At 48.3% G+C, this 15043-nt stretch overlaps 1 protein-coding gene across 1 annotated transcript in view; it reads right to left on the bottom strand.

The window, feature by feature from the left end:
• Nucleotides 1-1892: 1892 nt before the first annotated feature.
• EEIG1 (estrogen-induced osteoclastogenesis regulator 1) overlaps nucleotides 1893-15043 on the bottom strand; it is a 327766-nt gene continuing 314615 nt past the window's right edge. The window contains exon 12 of the mRNA XM_086924949.1: nucleotides 1893-4859. Within this exon, the coding sequence (XP_086781075.1) occupies nucleotides 4814-4859 (46 nt within the window). The 3' untranslated portion in view covers nucleotides 1893-4813. The remainder of the gene's footprint in view (nucleotides 4860-15043) is intronic.

Raw genomic sequence — 15043 nt, forward strand, 5'->3', positions numbered from 1 at the left:
AGTTAAGGAAGGAGAAAGGGATTGTGAAGGATCCTCAGGGTGTAGACATGTCCAGTCCAGACACGATCACCCCGCCCCCCCCCCCGCTCCACAAGTGTAGATTGGTGGCCTAAGCCGCATGTGGCTGATTTTATAAAATTAAGACGCCTTCGGAAGAGGAGTCAAGGGCCGAGATGAGAGCGGACTGTTCTCATCCGGCAGTAGGGGATAAGGCTTGGCTAACCCCTGATTTGGATCTATGCCTTATTAGTTTTTTTTATTAAGTTGAGTTGTAATCCCAGGAAGGCCCTACAGAGGGCGCTGAGACAGCCCCAAGATAGTCTCTTTGATGTAATGAGACCTTTAGCTAGGATTTTGGATATGGCTGAAGAAGCCAAATCAAAGTCGGTCCAGGTGGATACAGAATGACTGCGTGGATGGTAGCAGAGGGAGATATGTTTCCTAGGAAATGCTAACGCAGCTTTGATGGTAGTAAGGAGGAAAGCAGTTCTAATACGGACAGGTTCTAAGTTAGGGAACTTTGGGAAGAAAGAAACATCAGAGGATCCGAAGGAGCATCGTTTTGGAGATGGTTTGGTGAAGGGTGTGGGGAAATATGTTTCAACGTTCACCAGCAGAGATAAGGCACAGTCCTCACTGAGAAGAGTTTTTGGGAGCCGTGTTTTTGACTGGGCTGGAGCAAGTGGACGCTTCTGTGGCCGGTCTTTTTCAAGGTCCCAATATCAGTACCAGTCCCAAGGAGCCGGCTCTTTAGAGGGTTTCAGTCCGCAACTGAATGTTACCCTCAGAGACGAAAAGGTGGCAGGAGTCGTCAGGCCAGAGGAAGGGCACTGTTCTTGCAAGTGCCCTTCGATGGGTCCTAGAGGCTACACAAGGATTCACAATAGAATACAGGGAATTTCCCGTACAGACGGTGGAACCAACACAGATGGTATTTCAGTAAGACCAACAGAAGTTGGTTGTTGGCCGAGGTTCAAGAGGAGGTGTTGAAGAAGGGAGCTAGAGAGAGGGTGTTAGAAGAGGAAGTGAGTTTTGTAAGCACAATTCTATGGGACAAGAAAAACGACAAGGGCTGGCGGCCCATGATAAATTTGAAATAGTATGAATTGCAATGTTCTGTTAACAATGGACAATGTTTAGGCGGTACAGTACTTAAACCGATTAAGCGACGGCAATTTGAGGAACCTATCTCAGATTGCAAAGGAGATTTTGAATTTTTTTTCTGGAACAGAGAACAGGATTACAAGCGGAGTATTTTCCATGTCTGTTCGATCCAGCGGCAGATTGGAATTTGAGGTATCTCAGGGACTACAGTGATTGGAAGCTGTATGTAATGAGAGAATACAGAAAGTTTGGGGTTCCCTAGAGGTTTATTTGTTTGCGTCAAGGCGGACACTTCAGTTTCCCCGATAATACCGTTGAAGGCCAGATCCCCAGGCGGAAGCAGTGGATGCCTTTCAGCAGGATTGGATTGGACTTCGGGGGTACGCGTCCCCTCCTTTTTCACTGATACGGAAAGTGCTGTTGATGGTGAGGAGGCGGAGAGCTCAGGTAGTTCTGTCACTCCTTTTGGGACAGCTCTTCCGCTCTCCAGGGTTGTTGGTGTTAGTGGTGGAGGAGCCATGTTTGATTTCGAAGAAATGTTCACAGGGCCAGAAGGAGAGGCGCATCCCTTGGTGGACGGGGCTTTGAGGCCGCTTGTTTGGAAGATTTCAGAGGAGGAAAGCATTCTGCAGGACTTTGACAACAGGCTCAGGAGCTGCTCAAAGAGTCAGGAGCACCAGGCACTGGAAAGCGCAATGTTGGAACAGGAAAAAACGGGTATGTTGGTGTTTGGAGCAGAACTTGGATCCCTTGGGGGCATCTGCCAAAGAACTTTTGAATTTCTTATCTTTATTGTTTGTAAAAGGCCTGGGTTATAGGACAATTAACTGTTCTAGGTCAGCGGTGGTGGCAGGCCATGCTCCTGTAGGGGGTTCAATGGGGAAAGATTCTTTCATTTGTAGAGCAATGAAAGGCATGAAGATACAGAGACCCCCTAGAGCTGGGTGTAATTGCTTATGTGATCTAAATCTGATACGTCCGTTATTGGAGAGTTGGCCTGCCAATAGGTATTTATCTAAGCATCAGCGGGCTTATAAATTGTCAACATTTCTAGGTTTCATTTCTTTTAGGAGAGTTTCGGATGTGAGAGCTTTGGAGGCGGCTAAAGGTTCTTATAACGCAGATGGAGTTCTGTTTCAAATTACGAGGCGGTCTAAGACTATGTCTGATTCGATATTCTATCCAAGGTTTCATGCGCATCCAGAGTTGTGTGTAGTGCGCCCTTTTAGATAGTACGAGTGGGACGGAAGACCTTTTAATCGGGTACATTGAGCAACATTAGCTCATTGGGTGAGAGATGGAGATGCAATGGTTTGGTGCACATTCAGTCGGAGGTGCAGTGGTGAGTAAAGTTTTTTCTTCCGGAGGACTTTGGGAGGAGATATTGAAAGTGGCAGATTGGTCTAATGCTGATGTGTTTGCAAGGTTTTATTTGAACCCAATGGAACATGTTTCATCTGTTGTGATATCACAGTTTTGAACAAGCAGAATGCTAGCCGGCGGTCTTGACATGAAATGTAGATTCTCCAAGTTTGAGAGAGAGAGTCTGGACTTCATTAGAAAGATTTGGAGGCTAGCATTATCCCACCTCCCTTCCCAGGTAAGGATGATTTGGAAGGGAGAGTGGACAGTTTTGTGTGTAATAAATTCCGCGAGTTCAGTTTACATTTTCTCCAATGCTATTTTTTCAGACACTCAATAAGAAGTGAGACTTTCCGTAAAGGAGGAGTTGCGAGGATTCTCTACATGGGGTTATTATTGTCAAGTTCGACTCAGGATGTGTTTGTGACGGAGGAAGATAGCTGCTGGGTTTAGACTTACATAGACCCTAGTGACATTCTAGTTCTGGAATTCTAAGTGCATTTATTGTTTTCTTTGAAGTGTTGCATTGGAGTGGCAATAAAAGACTTATGCATGGTGAAGAGGTGTGGTGCAGCGGCCACGGCGGCTGACTCTGGAACACGGGGGCTCATGGTTCGATCACCGGCTCCGGCGGCAGGTTAGCCCAGCACCATGTGAGTCTGGGTAATAGCTCGCTTAATCTTCCCGATGGCCCTGAGCGCCTCGACACCTCTCCGGAGGTAGCTGAGCACTTTACAAATGCTGGTATACATATCCATTATTCATTCATATTCATAATGCTAGCCACGGTGTCTTTAATAAAATCCAGGTTGTCTCTTCCCAAACTTGGAGAATCTACATTCTCCATCAATTTCAAGGCTCGGAAGTTACTTCCCCTCAGTGATAGTATCTCGGTGGGTAAATAATCTCCTGGCACATTTCTCACCTCATGAATTCCCTTTCTAGACTTCAGACTGACACAGAGGTCTCTCTTCCCAGCATTCCCAGATGGAGCCTTGTAACTCCTGCCAGGACGCCACCTCTGGACATGACCTGATGATGCTTGGACCAACCTGCGTGCTGGTGTGGGTTTCTGTGCTCCACTGAGGCAAGTGGAAAGGAAACACAGAGAGCTGCGACAGCCACAAACACACCACATGTTCGCAGACCTTGGAACTTATTCACAGCACCAGCTTGTTAGGATGGAGCCAGCTGCTGAGGAATGTGTAGGAAAATGATATCCACCACAATTATTGTTACCCAAAGTAAATAACTCAATTCTGACAAATACATCTTCCTGCAGATTTCTCACCCTAATAATCAGTTACAAAGCAAATGATGCAGCACAGACTTGGCAGTCCATGCATGCTTGAAATGTGAGGCTGTGGCGTTGGCAAAAGTGGATAAAGAATTACTGCGTGGATGGTAGTCACAGGGCGGTCTGCCTCTCAGACCAGCTCTCACCACTGTGACCCATGTGTCACTGCCCCCATTGACCAGAAGGTTTACATGCACTTTGTTTTCTACACACACTTTCTCTCCAGCCCTGAGAGAGTTCAAACAGTCTTTATCTGCCAAGGAGGACACTGCGCTCTCCTGTCCAGCAGGAGGGCTCAGGCGTTCCCCCACCATGGCTGACAGATGTATCCAATGTTTGACCACTCCCAGGCGGTGGAAGAGCGCACCTCTACCCTCACGCAGGGGGCGTCCGTGCTCACATGGGGAGAGCAGAGAGTTCAATCCCAATACAAAAAGCTGAAGTCCCATTGGTGCTACCAACCTCACATAGGTCCATTCCCAAGCTCAGCTGAAAGAGCAAACTCTGACCTCTTCATGGGGCGATCGGTTGTGTGAGATGAAAAAAGGAGCGGGGAAAGCCGGGTGCAGGGCGGAAGGGTTCCTTGGAATGTGACGAGGGCTCAGAAGGTACAGACCTCACAAGACAGAGGATCTGAGACCCTGAAGGTTGGAAAGAGGTTCAAACCGCAGTGATGGCGAGGGCAAACCGGAATCATCTGGTGTCATTATTTGGTCTCTTAGAACAGAGTCTGGACCCCGCCCGGTCATATCCAAGGGGATCCGGAGCCCAGGCCTCCCTGGGGCAGGGGACCTGGAGCCCAGTCCACCCTGGGGCAGGGGATCAGGAGCCCAGTCCTCCCTGGGGCAGGGGATCAGGAGCCCAGTCCTCCCTGGGGCAGGGGATCAGGAGCCCAGTCCTCCCTGGGACAGGGGATCCGGAGCCAGTCCTCGTCCTGGTCCAAGGAGCTCTAACTCACAATCTTTCAATCTTCCTTCTGCTCCAGAGATATGTTTTCTGCAGCCAATTCTCTCAGGATTCAGGGGATCCGGAGCCCAGGACTTGAAGAGTTCACCGGCTTCCAATCACCACAGGCTCAAAGATTCCAGCAGAAACCCTGTGTGAGGAAAGATGAATATGTGTTAGTGGCACGTAAACGAGACCAGTATCTCCCCTGGGGGAACAGATCGAACAAGAAGGGGCGCAGCTCAGCCGATGCCTTGTACAGAAGCCCGTCTAGAGTACAGTTCAGATAATCCTGTCTCAGTTCACAAGAGCAACAGAAGACAGAAAATGAGAACCCATCAACGCCACCACAGGGGGGACTACAGCAGCTCAACCATGCACCTGACCCACTGCACAATGGGTGGATTCCCAGCAGTAACAATCTACTTTATGCGTTTCTGCAGATTCCCTTCACTCCTAGAATGCTGTGCCAAGGGAAGAGGGACAGATTCCCTTCACTCCTAGTATGCTGTGCCAAGGGAAGAGGGACAGATTCCCTTCACTCCTAGTATGCTGTGCCACGGGAAGAGGGACAGATTCCCTTCACTCCTAGAACGCTGTGCCAAGGGAAGAGGGACAGATTCCCTTCACTCCTAGAACGCTGTGCCAAGGGAAGAGGGGCAGATTCCCTTCACTCCTAGAACGCTGTGCCAAGGGAAGAGGGGCAGATTCCCTTCACTCCTAGAATGCTGTGCCAAGGGAAAAGGGACAGATCCCCTTCACTCCTGGAATGCCGTGCCAAGGGAAGAGGGACAGATTCCCTTCACTCCTAGAATGCTGTGCCAAGGGAAAAGGGACAGATCCCCTTCACTCCTAGAATGCCGTGCCAAGGGAAGAGGGACAGATCCCCTTCACTCCTAGAATGCCGTGCCAAGGGAAGAGGGACAGATCCCCTTCACTCCTAGAATGCCGTGCCAAGGGAAGAGGGACAGATTCCCTTCACTCCTAGAACGCTGTGCCAAGGGAAGAGGGACAGATTCCCTTCACTCCTAGAACGCTGTGCCAAGGTAAGAGGGACAGATTCCCTTCACTCCTAGAATGCTGTGCCAAGGGAAAAGGGACAGATCCCCTTCACTCATGGAATGCCGTGCCAAGGGAAGAGGGACAGATTCCCTTCACTCCTAGAATGCTGTGCCAAGGGAAGAGGGACAGATCCCCTTCACTCCTAGAATGCCGTCCCAAGGGAAGAGGGGCAGATTCCCTTCACTCCTAGAACGCTGTGCCAAGGGAAGAGGGACAGATTCCCTTCACTCCTAGAATGCTGTGCCAAGGGAAGAGGGGCATTTGTATGATGATCCCAAGAGCGTTGGGTGGCCTTCGCAGCGCTGGCTCTCGAGGAGACGCAGATTCACTTCAGGCCACCTCCTCATCTGCTGCCCCCCGACCCGCAGTCCTTGCATCTTACCCACTCAAAAGTGGGCAAGAATCAAGGGTGGCCTTCTACCCATAAGAATGAAATGACGACATGGACACACTTCCAGCAGGGCAAGGTCCAGCCTGCTTAATCCACTCTTGCCTTCTCTTGCCTTCTGCACATGGCTAACACAGGCCTCAAACATTCTTCTACGGGGCTACATTTATCGGACTGTTCTAGTCACAGAGCGCCTCGGCTTAGGAACAGTTTAGGAAAAGCTTAAGACGTGTCAGTACCATACTCCCCTTCAGACTGCTTTCAGCTCATAGCCTTTCAAATCAAGCGCCTCTTCAGCACGGGTAATTTCATAGATTCACACACCACCTTCCCTCCAGAGTCGCGACGCTGCAGGGATCATGGGCTAAAGATGACCTCTGGACACTGCGGGTCGGAGCCTTGAGGGGAGTTTATTTATTGACTTGTTTATCAGGCGCACAAATCATCCCCAGGGGATCTCTTGGCGCCTTAGAATTCAAGCTTGTGAATCTACTAAAGATCCCACACTGAAAAGGTGCATTTTGGGGAACACCACGAAGAAACTTGTTTCCAAAGAAACCTAGGTTCCTGCTAACATTATTAAATAAATCCATCTGGACTACTGTAGAATCTCTACACAATCTGGTGGAAACAGAGAGGCCAAAATACTTGAATTTAGGAGCCGTGTTTCAGGAAATCCAGTCAGTGCCCCCAAAAGGATTGCTCAGGAAGCGGCTTCATGCCATAAGGAAGAAGCGAGGTGAAAGAAGTTTGGGTCAAAGGTTAGCTGGGTCCTTCTATGTAAGCACTAGGGGAAGAGTTGTTTGTTGATTGTTATTGATCAACAAAACGAATAAGGTTGTGCAGCACATTTATCCAATATCCTCCCCCTGCCTGGAGCACTCACTTCCTGAACGGGTGCTGGGCCACGGCAGGGATTCTCCCCTCAGATCTGCTGCTCAAACCCCGGAGCGCAGCCGCGGAGAGCTATGAAATATACACGGCAGCCACCTTGCATGCACAGTAAGGTCCTTTTATTTTTCGGGGGTGTACTGTCATGTTGCTGGGGCTAAGAGGAGCTGCAACCACAAAATATAAGGGCACCCCTTGTTTCAAGTGGATGCATAATATTTCTGGAGATTCCTCAACTTAGGAATGTCCTATCAGGCATCATGGTGGTCAGAAGGAAAATGCTTCTTACCAGTATGCATCTGTTCTTGGCATGTAGAGCAGCAGAATCCTATATTTAGCATTAGATCGCCACCTGGTGTTGGGCTCGGTTGATTGCAGGTTGTTGTCTTCTTGGAAGAAGTCTTTGTAGTCACGAGATAGGTGACTCCTCCCTTGGACAATACTGTGCATGGGCATCGGCTCCATCCTTAGATTGTTTTTCGCCATGATGGGAAATGATGGAGTTAGTAGAAGTAAAGAGAAAGGATGTCCATGCGTGTGCATCTAAGTAAGATAAAACTGGAACAGATACAAGTACCGGGGAGGCGGGAGGGCGTGTACGACTCTGCAGCTCTACATGCCAAGAACAGATGCATACTGGTAAGTAGCATTTTCCGTTCGAGGCATATGAGCTGCAGAGTGTACACTTAGCATCGATTGTGCAGCAGTGTCTCCCCTAGCGGTGGTCGCTTGTATCCGTTGCAGCATATTGAAAGAGTGTTTTAAGGACAGCTTGGCCTACTGCAGCTTGCTGCTTGGCTTGCACATCAACACAATAGTGTTTAGTGAAGGTGTGTAGTGTGGACCATGTTGCTGCCTTGCACATGTCCTCTAGTGGTATGTTTCCTAAGAAAGCCATAGAGGCTCCTAGTTTGCGAGTGGAATGCGCTCTTGGAGGAACCGTTAGTGTACGTTTAGCCTTTTGATAGCAGATTTGTATACACTTTACAATCCATCTGGCAATTCCTCCCTTAGAGATGGGGTTGCCTTTGTGTGGGGGAGAGAAAGATACAAATAGTTCTTTTGTCTTTCTGAAGGATTTAGTCCTGTCTGTGTAGTATAACATGTTTCTTCTAACATCTAAGGTGTGTAAAGCCCTTTCTGCAACAGAGTCCGGGTTTTGGAAAAACACTGGTAACTCTACTGATTGGTTAAGGTGAAAAGGAGTACTCACTTTTGGCAGGAATTTTGGATTGGGTCTAAGAACCACTTTGTTCTGATGTATCTGAAAAAATGGCTCTTCTGTTGTGAACGCTTGGATTTCACTAACTCTTCTGAGAGAGGTGATGGCAACAAGGAAAGCAGTTTTCCAAGTTAGGAATTGCAACTCAGACTTATGTAAAGGCTCGAAAGGGGGCCGCATAAGTCTTGTAAAGACCACGTTTAGGTTCCATACTGGAGCAGGTGGTAACCTAGGTGGGATTATTCGTTTTAATCCTTCCATAAATCCTTTGATTGCAGGTACTCTAAATAGAGATAGATGTTGCCTATTCTGTAAATAGGCTGCAGTTGCTGCCAGATGCAGGCGTAGGGAAGAGTAAGCCAAATTGGACCTTTGTAGGTGTAGAAGGAAGCAAATAATATTTTGGATGGAAACATCCAGTGGATCAATGTGAGTATTGTTACAATATATTGCAAATCATTTCCACTTAGCGGCATAACATGCTCTGGTAGTGGGTCTTCTAGCTTCTTTAATTATGTTCATACAGTCTGGTGATAGGTTTAAGTAACCCAACTCTAAAAGTTCAGGAGCCAGATCGCCAAATTCAGTTGGCTTGGTTCTGGGTGCCTTACTTCTCTATGGTTCTGTGTTAACAGGGATGGTGTGAGCCGTAATTTCTGATGTGGAACCAGTGAGAGATCTAGTATCGTGGTGAACCACGGCTGGCATGCCCATGTGGGGGCCACTAGTATTAGTTTCAGAGACTGTTGTCTGAGCTTGCGTACTACTAGTGGAATGAGTGGGAGAGGCGGAAAAGTGTACGCAAATCTGCCTGACCAGTTCATCCATACTGCATTCCCCTCCGACCGTGGGTGTGGAAACCTGGCGGCGAAGGTTGGGCATTTTGCATTCTCGTGGGTGGCAAACAGATCTATCTGTGGATGCCCCCACCTTTAAAAGAATGGTTGAAGTACTTGTGGGTGTATCTCCCATTCGTGAATCTGTTGTGACTGACAACTCAACAGATCTGCTATCTGATTGTGAATTCCTGGACGTTGTTCTACTGTCAGGTGTATGTTTTGAGGAATGGCCCATCTCAAATGTTCTGTGCAAGCTGGGACAGTTCCAGAGAGTGTCCCCCCCTGTTTTTGTATTTAATACATGGCTGTCATATTGTCAGTCCAGATTAGGACAGCTTTGTTTCGTACCTGTACCTGAAACATTTTGAGTGCTAGAGTGGAGTGGAGTAGTGTGGCTCACTGGTTAGAGGCGGCAGACCCAGAAGCAGAGGTCGGCCCGGGACCAGGGTTCAATTTCCGACGCGGCAGGGTGTTGGGTCAATGTCAGCGGGCTCGATAAATCTCGCCTTCGGTGTCACTCTAACCATGTGTCCCACTCAGCAACTCTGGGCAATAGCTTGCTTAATCTCCACAAACAGCCCCATCAACGCCGGGGATGCCTGGCCTCACCTTGGGGGTGCCCAATAGGGACCATCTCACAGGGAAAGCCAGGACGGGTTCCCCAGCGTTATACAGCATCAGGAAACCTTCGGGTAGCAGTGCACTTTACAAGCTCAAATACTTTTACATTTAGAAAAATTGCTAGCAGCTCTAGATGGTTGATATGGAACTGTCTTTGTTGATTGTTCCACAGACCTTGTGTGGTATAATGCAAGAGATGGGCTCCCCATCCTGTGAGGGATGCGTCTGTCGTGAGCACTATCTGTGGAACAGGGTCTAGGAACGGCCGTCCCTTTGTCAAGTTTTTGGTGTTCCACCATTGCAGAGAGCGATATGTACGGCTGTCTACCAACACCAGGTCTGTGAGCTGACCTTGAGCCGGAATTCATTGTTGTGCTAGACATTCTTGTAATGGGCGCATTTGCAGTCTTGCGTGAGGAACTATGGAGATGCAAGACGCCATCATGCCTAATGAGCACTCTGGCTGCAGAGAGTGCTGGTGTTGAAAAAGGGAGACTAAGGTCTGAATACTCTGAATCCTGGCTGGACTGGGATACGCTAGAGCTGTAGATGTGTCTATGGAAGCTCCTAGATATTGATGAACGTGTGAAGGCTCTAGGTGCGCCTTGGTGTAGTTCATCGTAAACCCTAAGTTGTGCAGTGTTTCAATTGTTTGCTTTGTGTGTTGTGCACACTGGTTGAACGATTTTGCTTTTATGAGCCAATCGTGGAGGTAAGGGAAGACATGTATCTGTGGTCTTCTGAGATGTCTTCTGAGATGTGTCACTACTACTGCTAAGCACTTTGTAAACACTTGTGGTGCTGTTGTGACCCCGAATGGGAGGACTTTGAACTGAAAGTGCTGTCCTTGTATGATAAACCTTAAATACTTCCTGTGTGCAGAATGTATTGGAACGTGAAAATAGGCGTCCTTTAGGTCTAGTGTGGACAGAAAGTCCCCCTGCTGTAGTAGTGGGAGTACTTGTTGTAAAGTGATCATGTGAAAATGATCTGATTGTATGTAATGGTTGAGGGGCCTGAGGTCGAGAATTGGTCTTAAAGTCCCGTCCTTTTTGGGAATTAGGGAGTACAGGGAGTAGACTCCTGTTCCTTGTTCCTCTAAAGGAACTACTTTAATAGCATATTTCTATAGGAGTGCTAGAACTTCCTGTTGAAGTAGAGTTATGTGTTCTGCAGACATTGGACGCTGCCTGGGTGGTATGTTTGGGGGTTGCTGTGAGTTCTAGGCAGTAGCCATGTTGGATAATTTGTCTTACCCACCTGTCTGTTGTGATGGAGTTCCAGACAGGTAGGAACTGTGAGAGTCTGCCCCCCACAGGAGTGGAATGCTGTAGGGGAGGCAGAGGGACGTCACTGTTTGGGAGTGGAAGAGGAGAGGTTGTTGTTATTACCTCTACCTCTTCCCTTGTTATTATTGCCTCTGTATCCTCCTATCAAGTAGCCTTTGTTAGAGGAGGTCTGTGTGTGCGTTTTAAAAGATGATGTTGTATCTATGCCGGTTTGCTTGGAGCCTCCTCTATAAAAGGAGCGGCGAAAATAACTTCTAGTCTGTGTGGATTGTAATGCACCCATAGACTTAGTGGTGTCTGTGTCTTTCTTCATCTTTTCGACTGTGCTATCTACTTCCGGCCCGAACAACTGGTTCTGTTTAAAGGGCTGGTTCAAGATGGTAGTCTGAACCTCTGGTTTAAAACCTGAGATGCGTAACCACGCATGTCGTCTGAGTATGACACTAGTGTTGACTGCTCTGGATACTGTGTCAGCTACATCTAGTGCACATTTAATTGAGGCATTGGATATTAATTTGCCTTCTTGTAAGAGCTCTGCTGCCTGATCTTTGTATTGATCTGGGAGGTGCTTCGTGAGTTTTTCTAGCTGGTCGTAGTGAGCCATGTCGTAGCGTGAGAGTAAGGCTTGTGTGTTTGCTATGCGCCATATGTTTGTTGCTTGCGCAGCAATCCGTTTCCCTGACGCATCAATAACTTTAGATTCTTTCTCAGGCGGGGCGTGTCACCAGAGGTCTGGGAATTGGCTCTTTTACATGCATTAGACACTACCAAAGAGTCTAGTGGCAGATGTCCCTTAATATAGACCGGATCAGCTAGTGCTGGTCTATACTTCTTTTCTATTCTGGGATTTAATACCGTACATCGTACCGGGTCTTTAAATATGTCTGGAGCATGTTTAATGATTCCTTTGATCATGGGTAGTATTTGCGTAGACCTTTGTGACTGCTTAAAAGTGTCCAGTAAAGAATCCTCCTCAATGGCATCAGAGTGCATTGAGACCCCGTGGTAAAGGGCAGCTCTATTTAAAAGATGATTAAACCCAATACTATCTTCTGGAGGGGAAGGTTTCGTTGGGTAGTACTGAGGATCAGGAATGTCTGGCACATTGTGTGTTGGAAAACCATATATGTCGTCATCCTTAGGATATTCTGGATTGACATCTTCATCTACAGGGTCTGCGTGTGGCTCTGGTACGTCATTCCCCCCACCTAGATCATACTCCTCGTCAGTGTGGTGTGATGATGCAGGAGATTGAACAGGAGAAGCTATAGGTTCAATATAAGGAGGGATAGGAGAGGAAGAAGGTGAAGGAGAGGAAGGGTGCATTGGAGAAGTTGCACAATCCTTCTTTTGGTGTGTCTGCTAGTTGCTTTCACATGTCCAGTTTTTGGGTTGATATGGACCTTTTTTCTGTTTAGGATCTGGTCTAAACAGTTCTTCCTCTACTACAGTCTTTTTCGGCATCGATTTTTTCGGTGCCGATAGTGGTCGTCTAGTGTTCTTTGCTTTAGGAGGAGTCATCGAGTCCTGTGGCAAATTCTTCGGTGCCGAAGGTGGTTTGGCTTGGTAGGCTTGTTAGAGGGTTTAGGCGTCTCTGTATCAGGCCTTGGAGTCTTTGGTACCGATGTTGGAGATTTCGGCGTGGAGACAGGTTTTATTGAGCCTGCGGCGCCGGACTCTGGCTTTCCATCTTTATTTTTGGAACCGGAAGGTTTCGGAGTCGAAGCTTTCGGATCCGGCAGTTTTTGGCTTTGGCGCCGATGTATCCTTTGGTGTGGGTGCCGAAGGGTCTTTGTCTTTGGGCACCGAAGGGCGTTTGGCCTCGGTGTTGAAGAGTCCTTCGGTGTCGAAGGATGTTTCGGTGCCAATGGAGGAGGTGGAATTGGCACATGTTGTTTTTTCGGTGCCCAGGCACCGGAAGGCGTAGTCTTTGTCCTCGGAGTCGAGCCCGAAGGCGGGGCGTCAGAGGGTAGATTTCAGTCTCGACTGGGCCCCATGGGCGGAGTGCCGACCGCTGCCTTTGGCTTGAGTAGTGTATGTTGTGCAGGGGCAGGGGTACTCACGGGCTGTCGAGATGGAATCGAGTCGTCTAGGTCCTCTGCCCACGATATGATCAGGAGATCAGGCGAGTCTTCCTCGGCGACGAGTGGAGCCTCGTCCTCTGAGATATCTTCGAGTGGAACTTCGTCCCCGGAGACGTCCTCTCCGACGATCTCCTCCTCAAAGATGGCCTCCGGTGCTGGTGCTGATCTCCTCATTTCATGTCGACGGGCCCTCCGATCCCGAATGGTCTTCTTCGATCGGAAGGAGGCACAGGCTGTGCAGGTCAACTCGTCGTGTTCCGGCAATAGACAGAGGTTGCAAACCTCGTGATGGTCGCTATGAGGGAATTTTGCTCGACTTACCGGGCATCTCTTGAATGGAGTTCTTTCCATGAGTCGTAGGCCGTACGGCGTCGATAGGCCCAACGGCCCGCGTTGACGCACCGGAATGTAGCTGTTGATGTCGAAAAAGTCTATTCGATGTCAAAAATGTTTATATAAAGTTTCACGCTTCGAAGTTGCTGAAAAAGTCTTTTCCAGCCGAAGCGGAAAACTTTCATCCAAACCCAGTGGTGGAAAAAAACAATCTGAGGATGGAGTCGATGACCATGCGCAGTATTGTCCAAGGGAGGAGTCACCTATCTCGTGACTACAAACAATTCCAAGAAGATAGCAACCTGCAATCATCCGAGCCCAACACCAGGTGGTGATCTATTGCTAAGTGTTCGATCTGCAGCTTGAACACACTTTTTCCCCTACAGTAGCTCTTAGGTGCCATTAGCAGGCGCCACACAGCTTCAGCGATGAGTCTGCCCACTGAACATGGCCAGAATGTCGTATAAGAGACGCCAACCTCTGCTTGGATATCAGTTCCTGCCCTATCTAGGTGTCTGGAGGAGAACCAGAAGGGCATACATTTTGTGACAATAACAGCACATAACACGTTTCGGCACCTCAGGATTTATACACAGCATCAACTAATCAGCAGAGTGGTGGGAGGGCTGAGGAATCTGTAGGCGCATGAGAGATCCACCTCAAATATCATTACAAAAGGTAAGTAGCTTTTAATTCTGATGGATTCATCTTCCTGCAGATTCCTCATCCTAAGAACGAATCCCAAAGCAATGCCCTCGGTGAGGTAGAGTGAGCAGCGCCTATTCACTAAGGAAGTCAAGCCGCACATCCCTGGAGAAGTACCTGCCACTACATGGCTGGGCAACTGCATGCTGGGGTGCCCACGTGGCTTCCCAGCAGATGTCAGCTTCTAGGAAGTCTCTGAGAAGAGCTGCCCAAGCAGCATCGACTCTGGTGGAGTGAGACCAAAGCCCTTCAGAAAGTATCTCTCGGACAAGACGAAGGTGATCTTGACACATAGGAGAATGCAACGTGCAATGGTGCATTGGGTCGCTGCCATGTGTTCTTGGATGACCAGCCCACAAAGAGACAGTTAAGCGCTCTGTCCTGTTGTAGGAAAGTAGGATCTGCTTTCATGGTTACCCCACTTTTTGCTGGTGTCATTATGGTTTTATTTGACTAGTCTGACTGGGATCCTGTTAATCCGGACCCCAGTCACGGTGTAAGTACTTCTGGACATCCACAATTGGCTACTGGTGTACTCTTGTATATGGCACTAACGTTCCCAGGGCATAGGTACACCAGGGGTGTCCCATGGCTGGTGCATGTACTGTGCCACTCATCAGAGTCCACTCAAACTATAAAAGGCCTGCCATTGCAGCCTGTGTGAATTGGTGCATACACCTCTTATGAAAGATATACACTTAAAAACTATGTCACCCCTACAAACCCCGGAGTTGATTCATCATACTTTGTAAATGCGGTCTGCTATTTTAATACGTATAGTGGACATCGGTCTTTACGAGATCTCTAACTATATAGTGGCTGCACCGAACCCGGTCATGTTTAGTATCAAACATGTTGGAACATACCCCAACACCAATACCAGTTCGAAGCCGGGCCTTTA

The sequence above is a fragment of the Lissotriton vulgaris genome, chromosome 5, assembly GCF_964263255.1.
Source record: "Lissotriton vulgaris chromosome 5, aLisVul1.2, whole genome shotgun sequence".
NCBI lineage: Eukaryota > Metazoa > Chordata > Amphibia > Caudata > Salamandridae > Lissotriton > Lissotriton vulgaris.